At 32.5% G+C, this 15,725-nt stretch overlaps 1 protein-coding gene, 1 long non-coding RNA gene and 1 other non-coding gene across 3 annotated transcripts; all 3 read right to left on the reverse strand.

Annotated features, from left to right (window-relative positions):
• Positions 1 to 6,692: 6,692 nt before the first annotated feature.
• LOC148764165 (small nucleolar RNA R71) lies at positions 6,693 to 6,799 on the reverse strand. The gene has a single exon (XR_016024901.1). It is a non-coding gene; the product is annotated as a small nucleolar RNA R71 (small nucleolar RNA).
• Positions 6,800 to 8,849: 2,050 nt separating this feature from the next.
• On the reverse strand, positions 8,850 to 10,595 carry LOC108662296 (uncharacterized). The gene is made up of 3 exons (XR_001928196.2): positions 10,494 to 10,595; positions 9,752 to 9,825; positions 8,850 to 8,933 (listed from the first exon to the last, which is right to left on the reverse strand). It is a non-coding gene; the product is annotated as an uncharacterized LOC108662296 (long non-coding RNA).
• A 784-nt stretch (positions 10,596 to 11,379) lies between these two features.
• Positions 11,380 to 15,382, reverse strand: LOC108660967 (uncharacterized). The gene is made up of 5 exons (XM_088803548.1): positions 15,281 to 15,382; positions 14,539 to 14,612; positions 13,651 to 13,720; positions 11,762 to 13,084; positions 11,380 to 11,412 (listed from the first exon to the last, which is right to left on the reverse strand). The coding sequence occupies exons 4-5, from the start codon at positions 13,076 to 13,078 to the stop codon at positions 11,380 to 11,382; spliced, it is 1,350 nt and encodes a 449-aa protein (XP_088659674.1). The 5' UTR covers positions 13,079 to 13,084; positions 13,651 to 13,720; positions 14,539 to 14,612; positions 15,281 to 15,382.
• Positions 15,383 to 15,725: the final 343 nt, after the last annotated feature.

The following is a 15,725-nucleotide window of genomic DNA, read 5'->3' on the forward strand; positions in this document are numbered from 1 at the left end:
CAAATCCAAACTCATAATCACAAAATGATGCCAAGGTTTGAATTATTGACCTTAGTTTATGGATTATATTATAAAGTTGTGTACTCTATAATCAATACTAAGGCTTTAACCACAGCCCAAGAAGAGAAACTCTCTTAATTCAAACAGACATGTCCAAGTCTCATACTACCATACCAAGGACCATACACTAGCATGAAGTCCAACTCCCAAACAGATGGAGACTTGAAAGAGTTACGATTTCGATTCCCATCCAAAATACAAAAATAAACCATGTAGCTCAATATAGAGATAGGTATGTAGAATTAGTGTGTAACAAACCACCAAGAATGCCTCCAGGACAATCTTTTGATTTAGGATAAACTATCGCTTCCATTAGAAGTTTAAATATTTTGGGAGATGATTCATCCAAGACAACCCATAAAACGAACTTTAGGACAGCTAGAGCTTCCTTTTCATAAGGTAAGTCTACTTCTTGTTTTTCCTATCTTAAAAAGCATTGGGAATATCAGAACAAATTGGTTTTTCAATTTCATTTTTGATTTGTTTGATTTTTTGTTGAACAAATTTATCACCTAATTGTTCATTTATCCTTTTAAAGAAGATTTCTTCTTCAGAATTTTCTTCACTAGCTATGGTTATGTTTGGATTATTGGTCATTGATGAATATGTTGGAGAAATGTTAGGTGAGTTGGTTGGACTAGGTTCTTGCCTGTTGTATATTTGTTAGGGTATATTTGAGGAATTATCTATTTCTTGTAAATTTGTCATAATAGTGGATGATACTGAAGAAACGAAAGCTCTAGTTGTCTATTTCATGTTTTTTTCTAACCTAAAAAGCATTAGGAATATCAGAACAATTTTTTTTTTCAATTTCCTTTTTGATTTGTTCGATTTTTTGTTGAACAAATTTATCACCCAATTGTTCATTTGTCCTTTTGAAAGATATTTCTTCTTTTAAATAAGTGATTTTAGGAGTGAGTAAATGAGTGGATTAAGTGGTTTGGTTTGTCATACTTAAGGATTAATGGATCAAACATTTTTAAAAAATCGACCAAAACCGACCAAACATAAAGGAAGACTAAACTGATCAAACATAGAATTGGTTTGGTTGGTTTAGTTTTGGACTAATGGACCAAAATTTTATCACTTTTTCTACAAATTATAATATTAAAACTTATAAACTTCATTCACAATTATAAAATATATAAATTATGTATAAATTACGTATATGTATATATATAATATATTACTTTATTATATATATAAAATTAATGACATAACTTATATGTTATAATATTTTAATATTTATATCAAAGTTCGTATAAATAATAACTAATTACAAACAATATGTTATAAAAATTAAGGCCATAACTAATGAAATTATTAAGTGTAATCATATAACTAAAGTCTATTATAAGTTACAGTAATGCTTATGCATAAATTAAATATACGTATATATATAATATATTACTTTATTATGTATATATGAAATTAATGACACAGTTTATATGTTATAATGTTTTATATCAAAGTTTGTATAAATAATAACTAATTATAAGCAATATGTTATAAAAATTAAGGTGATAATTAATAAGGTTATTAAGTGTAATAATATAAATAAAGTTTACTATAAGTTATAGTAACGCTTATGTATAAATTAAATATATATAGTATTTACACAATAATATATATATATTCATAACATTTTGTATTACAAACTATTATTGAGGTGTGATAATTATAACATATTAATATGTAGGATACATACTATCATATATTATAATATTAACATATAAGTTATATCATTTAAAATATATAACTTGTAATTTCATATTAACATAAATTTATACATAAATAAATAAATATAACTAAAATTAAATTGCTATGATTATCATTTGTATACGTACATATAATAAACTAATATATTTTAAGTATATTATTAATTAAGTTTACAATCAATTCTTCTTAATATATGTAAAAAATATTATATATATTAATATATATATAAAATTAGTTTGGTTATTTGGGTGGATTGGTCTAAAAATTTTAAAATCGAGAACCAACCAAAAAACCAATTGGACCAAACATTTTGGATCAATTGATCCATTGTACTAATTAGACCGAATTGTTTTATCCAAATCGCATTTGGTTTATGTGGGTAATTGGTTTGGTTTGTTTTTGCACACCTTTAAGTAATTTGTTTTTAATTGTGATATATTGGAGAATTGATTTGACCTGTATGTACAGATAAAGATTTTAATAAGTTTAGATTTCTTATTTTTGGTTTTTCGACCTTATACTTATTTTGAAAAATGGGTTTGTCTTCTATGTTCAAATCAAGTGCTGTGACTTTTGGATAATAAAGCTTTTTTGGTTCCTTCCAAACCATTTTGTTAATTTGTTGGTTATCAATATCCTTTGAATCTGTCTGTTGGTTTATCATGTTTATTAAATGGCTTTGTTGTAAAGGGGTATTAGGGGTTATCATTCCTAAGGTTTGGCTTTCTAAGGCATCAATTCTATTTTGGATTTCTTTCAAAAATTGATTTTGGTGTGATTGATGAAATTTTTTTGGTATTTCAAAAGGTTTGAAAATTGGTTCTTTAGCCTTAACAACTTCTGTGTTTATAAACTGTGTTTGAGCAAAGTTTCGTTGGTTTTCAATTAACGTTTCTATATTTTCTAGTTGTTTTGCAATGGTATGGAGATTTAGATTTGTATAGTTGTTTTGTTCAACTATCATTTTTATGTCTTTTGAGAAAACTTGTTCTCCTAAGTCTGAGGACCTCATTCTTAAAGAGAAAACTTGTTCTCCTAAGTTTAAGGACCTTATCCTTAGAGGAGTTGCTCTTATTTCTATATTTTTGTGAGAATATTAGACTTCTGTCAAATGAGGATGTTGAGATTCAATTTCTCCTCTATTTTTTTGCCATTTAACTATGTTTTTTGTAGTGTTTATTGATACTAAGTAATATTCTTCAAACCATGTAAAGAATTTTATTAGAATCTTATGTTTTCCATTAAATTGTAATATTCTTGCATGATTTGATCTTTTTCATTTTTATAGGTTTCTAAATAATTTTTCTTAAAGTAAAAATGCTTTCTACGCCATTCTTTATTGATTTTAAACTCTTTTTCTAGTACAAAAATTTCAAAATTTTCTTCACCAACTGTTGTTATGTTTGGATTATTGGTTATTGACGAATATGTTGGAGATATGGTTGGGGAGTTGGTTGTACTAGGTTCTTGCCTGTTGTATATTGGTTAGGGTATATTTGAGGAATTATCTATTCCTTGTAAATTTGTCCTAATGGTAGATGGTACTGAAGAAATGAAAGCTCCAGCTGTCCTAAAATCCGTTCTATGGGTTGTTGTGGATGAATCATCTAGATAATTCTATTTTATAGAATTATTTTAGTTCAATTTTGTTATTAAATATTAGCTAAGTCCTTAATTTTTAATTGTAATTTAGTTTTTTTTTATTTTTTATAATTAGTTTAATTTTAGTGATTATTTTAATTTTATGTTTATTTATTTTAAATTCACCATTATTTATTAGTTTTTACACTTTTGTAGCATTTAAGGAAATTGGGCTTAATTTTGGAAAGTAAGGTATTTGAAGGACTCATAATTCTGTTTGCATATGCTTCGGTATTTTGCCCATAACTCTCTCTACAGAACTTTAAATGATGCAATTCTTATGCCATTGGAAAGTTAAGAGATAGAGCTACAACTTTCATGAAAATCACTTTGCCCAGTTTTGCCTTGAAGATAGAGAAAATTATGTCAGACGATGATGAGGTGTAATGCTATGGGAATGACAATTTTGAAAGATGATATTTGATATTTGATATTTGGGCCTCATTTCATTTTTAAGCCCAATTAGAATCAGTAGGTTAACTTAGGCAATTTTAGGTTAAGATTTTTAGTATGAATAGGATATTTTTAAGAGACATTAGGTTGGACAACTTTTGGAGATTCAAGAAGTTGAAAGTTAAGGCAGAAACTCGAAAAATAAGGCCGTAATTAATCGTTTTGTTTTCTTCTTTAGGTTTTATATTTCTTGTTACTCTCAATGGTTGAAATTTATATAATATTATTTGTCTTTACAATTATGCGTAACTAATTTTCTTTTTCTAGGATTGTAATTGAACTCACATGTAATCTAAATTTTTAATCTCTTTCTTGCTTATCTTTTGTGGGATTTGAATTATTTATTCCAATTTGTTCTTAATACTTTTAATTGCCTAATCACCAATTAAATTGATTTAGGAACCGAAACAAACTTAGGAAAGGGAATTTAGTGTAGACTAAAATTGGGATAACATACGATCATATTAATTGATTTACGTATAGGATAGGGATATACCAATAAGCCATATGTAGCTAGGTTAGAGCCTAAACTTAATGAGTCTATTTTAATTTCAATTCACACAGGAATATAGTATTTTGATTAAAATAAATATTTTTATAAGACAAGGCGAGAGACTTTTATAAATAATTGAGGACTCTATGTTAGCAATTCAACCCATTTGAAATAAGTTAAGGAAGAGAGGTAAGATTTAGATAAAGTGTGAGGGATATTGTAATCCTAGGCTTATTTAATTATTGGTCCTAATAATATGTGCTAGAGGGGGGTGAATAGCACAATTTGGCTTTTTCTAAAATTGTCTCTAAGTTTAGACAAATGCAAGATAAATGAAAGAAAGAAAATAAAACAAAAACAGAGTAAACAAGACAACAGAATTTTGAGTGGTTTGGTCCAAAACCTACATCCACTACCTTGATTATCCAACCAAGGATTTTTCAAACAATCCACTAAGAACCGGTGAAATTCACAAGCTTTCACCAAGCTTTACAATAGCTTTTAGCAGGCTCAGCCAAAACCTTTTACACAAGTTTTTCCTGGGCTCAACTATAACCTAACACCTAACTTTTCAAGGCTAAGTTAGAGCCTTAACACATTCAAGCAATCCTAGCTTGAAACAACCACTTAGAATGACTCCCTCACTCTAAGAATATAAGAAGAGAAGTAAAAGAAAGTACCTATGATCACAAGTTGATCTAAATGGTACAAGGTTGAGTGCAGAATACAAAGACAAAGGATGGGCGTTTAAGTGCAGTAAGGTGAAGAGAAGATTTTCTGGTTTTTCAGCTCTTAATGACTTATTTCTCTTCCAAAACTTCCAAAAACTCATTTCTAATCGTTGGAATGCCTTTTTATACTTAGAGAAACATCTTTGATGGTAGTTTGACAGTTTTCTAGCCGTTGGAGACAGTTGGGAGTCGGTTCTAGCCGTTACTCTATCTTTTAGTGTAGATTTCAAACTTGCAGGTAGAATGCTCTTAGTCGACTAACCGATATCTTAGTTGACTAAGTCGTCTCTGTTTTTTGCTCCCTGTATCTGGCAGTGTGCACTTAGTCGACTAACCCATTTCTTGGTCGACTAAGTTGGTTTTGTCTTGAAGTCCAGATTTTGGCAGTAGCTTCTTAGTCGACTAACTCACCTCTTGGTCAACTAAGTTGGTTCTGTTTCTCAATATTCTTTAGCCCGCCATTTCTCCAATTTAAATTTTAGTCAACCAACATTCTTCATTATTTAACCAAAGAGCTTTCTTTTTATTGATCAATCGTTTTTCTTTATTTTCATGATTTTTGATATACATATTTGAAAGATTTATTTATTATTTCCATATGACTTTTTGTCCTGCACACTTAGGTAGAAATGTTAGACACAAATGAAATGTGAATGTTTTATTATCATTAAAAACTAATGGAGCCAACATTGATTTGATTTTTACCTAATTTAGTATTACTTTGATTTTTCTTTTTAGCTTAAATTTGGGTTACTTAACTTTAGTTAATTAATTAATTTTGATTATTTAGATAAGATTAAATTATTTTAATTTTTGTACTTAGTAAAATTTTAGATTAATTCTCTGTGGGATTGATACTTTGCTTACCGTTATACTATATTTCCAATATGTATACTTGTGTAGGTAGAAATTTAACTAACAAATTTTTGGCACCGTTGCCAGAGAATTATTTCTAAATTTTTTACTAATATTAATACCAAGCAATTTAGTCTCACTTCAAATTTTATTTTTATTGTTTTAATATTAGGTTTTTTTTGCTTGTAGATATCTTTAGTCATTGTATGCAAAGAAGAAACAACTTGAATCTTTGTCCTTTTGATCTTGAGATATAAAGAACTTTCAGAAGATGTCGAAGGGAGAATTTGCAAGTTGCAACTTTAAATCAAACAATAGTTGAGGATAACAACAACAATGGCAACAATGCCATTAATATAGTTCCTGAAGAAAATAAAGCATTATGGGATTGTGTTGTTTTTTTTTTTTGCAAGGTTTACACCAAAGCATTAGAAGACCTTCCATCAATGTAAATAATTTTAAATTAAGCCATCTTACATGAAGATGATTCAGCCTTTAGTCCAAATTAATGGGTTCCTAGTGATGATCCTAATTCTCATTTAGTGAATTTATTGGAAATTTGTGATATTTTCAAATATAATGGGGTAACTGATGATGCTATTAGATTGAGACTATTTTCATTTTCTTTGAGGGACAAAACAAAGAGCTGGCGTAATTCACTGGCTAATGGGTCTATTACTACATGGGAGGACTTGGCTTCAAAGGTTCTAACAAAATTTTTTCTGCCTGCCAAGATTGCAAAGATGATGAACGATATAACCTCATACACACAATTTGAAGGTGAATCCTTATATGAAGCTTGGGAGAGATTTAAAGAACTACTAAGAAGATTTCCACCTCATGGGATTCCTGATTGGTAACAAGTTCAGACATTCTACAATAGGTTGGTTGGTTCAATAAAAACCACAATTGATGCTGTTGCTGGCGGGGCATTAATGGGTAAGAATGCTGCAGATGCTTATAATCTATTAGAAGAGATGGCTTCAAATAATTATCAATGGCCTTTAGAAAGGTCTGGTTCAAGTAAAGCTGTTGGAGCTTGTGAAATTGATGCACTTAGCACCTTAACTTCACAAGTAGCTGTATAAGTGGTTGCACTATCCAAAAAGATGGACACACTGGGAGTCATGTGGTTCAAAATTCATTTGTAGTCTGTTAGATGTGTGGAGTTGGCCATTCAAGTGATCAATGTCCACACAATTCTGAATTACTCTAATTTGTGGGGAACTTCAACAGGTAGCAAAATAATCCATATTCTAATACATATAATCCTGGTTGGAGAAACCAACCAAGTTTTTGATGGAATAACAACTTAGGGCCTTCAAATTAAAAACCCATCATGCCCCCTAGTTTTGAACAACAAGCTAAACCACCAATTCTTGAAAAGAAGTCCCAAGTGGAAGAACTTCTGTTGCAATATATATAAAAAAATGATGCTTTAATTCAAAGTTACGGAGCCTTCTTGAGAAATCTAGAGACCCAAATAGGATAACTTACGAATTCCATCAACAATAGATCCCAAGGTGCCTTACCAAATGACACATAAATCAATCCCAAAGGTAAAGAATAATGCAAATCAAACACTTTAAGGAGTGGAAAAGTTATTGAAGGGGTGAATGAAAAAGCAATTGAATTTATGAAGGAACATGTTGCTAAGGAAGAGGGAATGAGTGAAAAAGCAATTAAAGTTGAATAGAAAAAGGATGAAAAAGCTAAAAATCAAGGGACTTCTTAAGTCATCCATCCTCCTCTAACCTTTCTCTAAAGGCACCAAAAGTAAAAGCTTGAAAAGCAATTTCAGAAGTTCATCAATGTCTTCAAGAAATTACACATAAATATTCCTTTTTCTGAAACTTTGGAACAAATGCCAAGCTAAGTCACATTTTTGAAAGACATCCTCTCCAAAAAGAGAAAGTTAGGTGAGTTTGAAATTGTCTCCTTTATAGAGGAATGTAGTGCAATTCTCTAAAATAAACTGACACCAAAACTCAAAGATCCAGGTAGTTTCACAATCCCTTGCATTATTGGTAATTTATTTTTTACAAAAGCTTTGAGTGTTTAGGTGCAAGTATAAATATAATGCCTTGGTCAATTTTTGGGAAACCTGGTTTGGGGGAATGCAAACCCATTTCTGTTACTTTGCAATTGGCTGATTGCTCTTATGTCTACCCAAGGGAAATTATTGAAGATGTTCTTGTCAAGGTAGATAAATTTATTTTTCCAGTTGATTTTATAATTCTTGACTTGGAATAAGATAGGCAAATTCCAATCACCCTTAGAGCTTCGATTAATGTCGAAAAAGGTGAGCTCACTTTACAAGTTCAAGACCAACAAGTAACGTTTAATATTTGCAAAGCTTTAAAATTGCCTATGATATCTAAAGACTGTTTTTCTGTGAGTGTGGTAAGTAGTTTTACAAAAGATATTTTTTTAGAAGAATATCTCAGTGATCCTCTTAAAGCATGTTTAGTTGCTAATTCTAACAAGGATAAGGATGAATTATTGAATATTCAAATTTGTTAAATGCTCACTCCAAACTTGTCACGACCCGGAACTCCCATCGAGCCCGTGACAACCGCCGCGAAGCCTCGATAGACATTCTTCCCCCTAACGCCTTTCGAGACCTCGCAAGGCTTTTGTACCAGTTTTTCCATTCCTCTCTCTCTTTCCTTTTCTTTTTTTTTTTTTGAATAATAAAATAAACTAAAAATATTAATTAAAATAATCTATTTTCATGTAAAACAATATATATATATATATGTATATTTTTGAAACATCAAAAAAAATTAATTTTCTGCACATAAAAATAAAATAAATTTATACATACTATAATATAGAAAACTAGAGTATGCAATTTAAATTACAATGACACGTGAGCCCCCAAATAACTGAGAAGGTTTAAGTCTATAACCTTGCTTTCTAGGATGCAACTCCGAAATTTACTTCTCGATGTAATTGACAGTCTACTGCCTATTCTGAGCCTGAAAAATGTATAGGAAGAAGGGGTGAGATTATAAAATCCCAGTGAGTAGACAAACATCATCAAAATAATCTAAAGCCGAGTAATAGGAGACAATTAAAATAATTCATCTCAACCCATATAAATAATTGGATTTCATCTAATTACTCAACATGGCTTATGCACTTTTCAAAAACTTGGCTCTTGCTAAAAATCCATTCTCGGGGATACCTCGCGAAAGCATCTTACCGAGACCGCCAAGGCTGTTTATTGTCACACACACAAACACATTTCACCTCTGACAACACAGCCGTTCCTTGGCGTTGGCTGAGTCCCAACTTCACGTGGTGGCCAGCGTGAAGTGTACTCAAATCCTACCTCGGGAGTTATCCTACGCGCCTCTCCAATCGAGGTAAGCTCAATAATTGAGAACCGTGCCCCTCTAATTAGGCTGGCCCACGGAACCCCCGTCACTGCAGTGCCCACTTTATAATCCACCAACCAATAAAATCACAATAGTATGACATAGCTCACTTAACACATTCAAGGCAAATAAAGCAGTTCACATATTCTTAAAATCATAAAAATAACCAGTCATACCCACATTTATCATAAGCCATTAATGTAAAATCATGGATAAACAACACAATCATAGTATAGGTCTCCAATTACTCTACTTTTGAAATCATTATTAAATTTTCAAAAATATTATAAAATTATTTTATAAAATCCCATTTTACCATAAAACACAATAATTTTCCAATTAAACCATTTTTTCATAAAATCACACAATTAAATAAATCTACTCTAGATAATTAAGACGATAGTAAGTTTACTCACTGTACTAGGAGTAGATATACTCCTATTCTCGGTCCTCGGGTGTAGTCTTTTACCCGTATCAAATAGCTCACCACCTATCCACAATACATGACACAAAAAATTCAATAATTTGTGTCAAATCAATATATATTATTTCAGGCTCTTATCCATGCGTATGCACTAGATAGGGTGTGAAATGTTTGGACATTTGCTTAATCACAGTGTCCGACCTAACTTGCCTATATACGGTGTAAATTTCTAAAATCTCCAATTCAACTCCAATTCCATCCATTTCAATTTCAATTATCCAATTATATCCACAATACCTCAATGACTATGAATGTGGTCCAATTTATCAGTTCGGATCACAAATTACGCTTTTACCCCTAGTGGGTAGAAATTTCAATTTTTTTTTTTTTTTTGCACCAAAAATTCCCATTTAATTTCCAACCTCATAATTCATCATTTTTCCATCTAATTCTCTTAAAATAAAGTCAACCTCATCCTCACACACCATTGGCTAGATTCAGCCTAGAGAAATTCATGGAGAAAATGAATATTTTTCTTGTTGTTTTACTCATAAACATGCTAAACTAACACTAAACACTAACATAGTTCAAAATCAAATTAATCTAACAACTTTCTCTCTCTAAACCCATATGATCAGATTTGAATCCATCATCAAAACACATAATTTAACCATAGAAAATAAGGAGAAATGCATGGAAATGATAAATCTTAAGCTAAGCTTGAAAAATCATACCTTTAAACACTTGATTCCTTGAAAAATCACACTTTTTCTTTGAATTTTCTCACTCTAGGGTTTGTTCTTATTTCTCTCTCTCTCCTGCTGGTTTTGGCTGACCCTCCCAATGAATAATTCTGGAATTTTCAAGCCTTTTAATAGGCTTAATAAAATATTATTATTTTATTTACCTTTTGAATATTTTATTATTTTATTTTTTTCTAGTCATCTTTTTGACTTTATTTTTCTACCACTCAATCCTCTTCACTTATCCATGTCTTCCATGAAATTTCTAGACTTTTCCAAAGTTTTGGTGGGGTAAATTTTTAAAAATTACACTTTTACCCCCGTAAAGTGAAAAATTACATTTTTGCCCCAAAAACTAAAAAAATGCCCATAGACATATTTTTCATCCCTTATACTCATACCATTCTCCAATTTGTCAAATGTGATCTAAATTCTCTCAAAATCTCAAAATTTATCCGTGAGTGGAAAAATTACGATTTTGCCCCTAGATAGTGAAAATTCTGGTTTGACTCCAAATTGATCCTCAAACTCTGAATTACCATTTTGAGTCATCCCTGAACTGTGAAACTCTTAATTTCACCTTAAAATTCCTATTTGAACTAGTTCGAGGCTTAATCGACTCAATGGTACCATTAAGGGCAATATCGTCTTTTAACAATTTCTCGAACTTCCTAAATATACAAAAATTCTATCGAGCATGTAAATGACGTAATAATTATTTTACAAAGTAGGGTTTGACAACACTACCCCCCTTAAAAAAAATTTTGTCCCCAAAATTTCACTTATCAAACTCCAAGAAAAGATAGGGGTATTAGTTTTTATCCAATATTCAACATCTCATGTCATCTCCTTCGTTTGAGCATTCTTCCACAATCCTTTAACTATTGAGATGTTCTTTTCGTTGCTCTACCTACATCACTCATCATACATGAAATTTAAATCTTGAACCACTCAGGATCATTCTTCACTTTAGTTACCCATATTACTAATCCCTACACATGTGGGGTTGCACTTTCATTCTCATCAATGCCTCAAAGATTCATCTTTCATGTCTTATGCATTTCTGAACTCCAATTTCCACAATACATTAAGAAAATTCCATAGCGATATTTTACATAAACTCATTTATTATATTATTCTTAAAAGCTTTATTTACACTCTCAGAACTTAGTATTTACATCTCTTATCATTATCTTACATTTCCACCTAACTTTTCATTCACTTTCTCTAGGTTGGACTCGTGCTTCATCTTCCATTACCGTAAAAACTTTTGTTGACGCACGAGTCAGTGGTTTGGAAGGTGGGTATACTGGGGTGTTACTCTCCACATCAGGTCGAATAGCTACTCCCTGTCTCGGTTGTGCTCCAGAGGAATCTCTCATCTGCAAGTCCGTACGAGTTGATGAAGATAGAGCAGCTACAGTGGCCTGTCCTAACTGTGGACAATTAATTCTAAAGTGACCCGTCTGGCCACAATGAAAACATCGCAAAGGCCCCCAACACACCCCGCCATGAAATCTTCCACATTCTCTGCATCTATCAAAACCTCCGAAACTTTTTTCAGAAGTAGTCACTGCAGATCCGCTGAATCTCGGAGGCCTCTGCTGCATTTGTGAAAATGATGGTCGAGAGGATGTTACCGAAACAGAAGGAGCACTCCCTGAAACAAATGAGCCTTTGCTCCTCTTTAGTGGCTGACTAGAGGACATATTCGGATTTTTCCTTTTTGCCAACTCAGCTCGCATTCTCCTATTTTCATTTGCGAGCTTCTCAGCCCTTAAGGCCATTTGTACTACCTCTTTATGGGGCTCCCTACCTGTCACAGTCATTCGCTCTCTTATCTCATTGCGGAGCCCTTCCTCGAAATAATCGGCCTGATCCTGTTCAGTCCTCACTAAATCAGGCACATAAGACAACAGCTCGTTAAATTGAGTCTCATACTCTTCTACAGTTAAATTCCCCTGCTTCAGACTCAAAAATTCTCTCTTCTTCTCTTTTTGATGGAAATGGGTATAATATTGACTATCAAATTCCCTCAGAAAGTCTGACCAAGTTAGGAGAATAGTGGAACGGGACTTCACCGAATTCCACCATGTACGAGCTCTCTTCTCCAATAACCTCGTAGCCACTATCAGCTTCATCTCATCCTCCAATCTCATATCAGAGAGTGTCTCTGAAACCTGATTAATCCAATCCTTAGCTGCGGTGGCGTCCAACTCACCCACAAAGGACACGCAACCCAGTTGTCTAGCCTCCTTCAGCTTTTTAGAAATAGAGACATCATGTGCCAATGGAACTGAAGGAGTAACTGGTGGCACTACAGGTGGGACCTGACTAGTCTGAGCTTGACCAGCCATTGCGGTAAAGAAGGCTGCCATTGCCTGAATTACCTCAGGAGACACGGTAGGAATGCTAGTAGGTGGCGGAGGAATCTCGACCGGTTCAGCAGCAAGTGTTGCTCGAAAAGGAGACACAGTCGATTCCTCTCCTCTAAGGTCTGGCTGACCCTGCCTAAGACGACCTCTGCCCCTCCTAGCTGATCTAGTAGGGAGTGGGCGCTCACGTCGAGGAGGCATGGTAATCTAAAAAGGAAACGAAGCAAGTTTAGGTAATCTCAGACTCTACATACATGCAACTTTACCTAACCCAACTTAACTTAACCTAGTTTAACTCAACCCGGGGCCACACAGTGCCAGTGTGAATTCTTAAAATAACTATAAAAATCAAAAACTTTAAAACCATGCTTTGTTAACCAAAAGCTCTGATACCAATCGAATTGTCACGACCCGGAACTCCCATCGAGCCCGTGACAACCGCCGCGAAGCCTCGATAGACATTCTTCCCCCGAACGCCTCTCGAGACCTCGCAAGGCTTTTGTACCAGTTTTTCCATTCCTCTCTCTCTTTCCTTTTCTTTTTTTTTTTTGAATAATAAAATAAACTAAAAATATTAATTAAAATAATCTATTTTCATGTAAAACAATATATATATATATATGTATATTTTTGAAACATCAAAAAAAATTAATTTTCTGCACATAAAAATAAAATAAATTTATACATACTATAATATAGAAAACTAGAGTATGCAATTTAAATTACAATGACACGTGAGCCCCCAAATAACTGAGAAGGTTTAAGTCTATAACCTTGCTTTCTAGGATGCAACTCCGAAATTTACTTCTCGATGTAATTGACAGTCTACTGCCTATTCTGAGCCTGAAAAATGTATAGGAAGAAGGGGTGAGATTATAAAATCCCAGTGAGTAGACAAACATCATCAAAATAATCTAAAGCCGAGTAATAGGAGACAATTAAAATAATTCATCTCAACCCATATAAATAATTGGATTTCATCTAATTACTCAACATGGCTTATGCACTTTTCAAAAACTTGGCTCTTGCTAAAAATCCATTCTCGGGGATACCTCGCGAAAGCATCTTACCGAGACCGCCAAGGCTGTTTATTGTCACACACACAAACACATTTCACCTCTGACAACACAGCCGTTCCTTGGCGTTGGCTGAGTCCCAACTTCACGTGGTGGCCAGCGTGAAGTGTACTCAAATCCTACCTCGGGAGTTATCCTACGCGCCTCTCCAATCGAGGTAAGCTCAATAATTGAGAACCGTGCCCCTCTAATTAGGCTGGCCCACGGAACCCCCGTCACTGCAGTGCCCACTTTATAATCCACCAACCAATAAAATCACAATAGTATGACATAGCTCACTTAACACATTCAAGGCAAATAAAGCAGTTCACATATTCTTAAAATCATAAAAATAACCAGTCATACCCACATTTATCATAAGCCATTAATGTAAAATCATGGATAAACAACACAATCATAGTATAGGTCTCCAATTACTCTACTTTTGAAATCATTATTAAATTTTCAAAAATATTATAAAATTATTTTATAAAATCCCATTTTACCATAAAACACAATAATTTTCCAATTAAACCATTTTTTCATAAAATCACACAATTAAATAAATCTACTCTAGATAATTAAGACGATAGTAAGTTTACTCACTGTACTAGGAGTAGATATACTCCTATTCTCGGTCCTCGGGTGTAGTCTTTTACCCGTATCAAATAGCTCACCACCTATCCACAATACATGACACAAAAAATTCAATAATTTGTGTCAAATCAATATATATTATTTCAGGCTCTTATCCATGCGTATGCACTAGATAGGGTGTGAAATGTTTGGACATTTGCTTAATCACAGTGTCCGACCTAACTTGCCTATATACGGTGTAAATTTCTAAAATCTCCAATTCAACTCCAATTCCATCCATTTCAATTTCAATTATCCAATTATATCCACAATACCTCAATGACTATGAATGTGGTCCAATTTATCAGTTCGGATCACAAATTACGCTTTTACCCCTAGTGGGTAGAAATTTCAATTTTTTTTTTTTTTTTGCACCAAAAATTCCCATTTAATTTCCAACCTCATAATTCATCATTTTTCCATCTAATTCTCTTAAAATAAAGTCAACCTCATCCTCACACACCATTGGCTAGATTCAGCCTAGAGAAATTCATGGAGAAAATGAATATTTTTCTTGTTGTTTTACTCATAAACATGCTAAACTAACACTAAACACTAACATAGTTCAAAATCAAATTAATCTAACAACTTTCTCTCTCTAAACCCATATGATCAGATTTGAATCCATCATCAAAACACATAATTTAACCATAGAAAATAAGGAGAAATGCATGGAAATGATAAATCTTAAGCTAAGCTTGAAAAATCATACCTTTAAACACTTGATTCCTTGAAAAATCACACTTTTTCTTTGAATTTTCTCACTCTAGGGTTTGTTCTTATTTCTCTCTCTCTCCTGCTGGTTTTGGCTGACCCTCCCAATGAATAATTCTGGAATTTTCAAGCCTTTTAATAGGCTTAATAAAATATTATTATTTTATTTACCTTTTGAATATTTTATTATTTTATTTTTTTCTAGTCATCTTTTTGACTTTATTTTTCTACCACTCAATCCTCTTCACTTATCCATGTCTTCCATGAAATTTCTAGACTTTTCCAAAGTTTTGGTGGGGTAAATTTTTAAAAATTACACTTTTACCCCCGTAAAGTGAAAAATTACATTTTTGCCCCAAAAACTAAAAAAATGCCCATAGACATATTTTTCATCCCTTATACTCATACCATTCTCCAATTTGTCAAATGTGATCTAAATTCTC

Source organism: Theobroma cacao, chromosome 2 (genome assembly GCF_053813885.1).
Source record: "Theobroma cacao isolate CCN51 chromosome 2, ASM5381388v1, whole genome shotgun sequence".
NCBI lineage: Eukaryota > Viridiplantae > Streptophyta > Magnoliopsida > Malvales > Malvaceae > Theobroma > Theobroma cacao.

Coding starts and splice junctions, on each gene's coding strand:
- LOC108660967 (XM_088803548.1), bottom strand. CDS start 13,078: ATGCCTCCTCGACGTGAGCGCCCACTCCCTACTAGATCAGCTAGGAGG. Junction 11,413..11,761: donor CGTCAACAAAAGTTTTTACG/GTAATGGAAGAT, acceptor TGAGTGATGTAG/GTAGAGCAACGAAAAGAACA.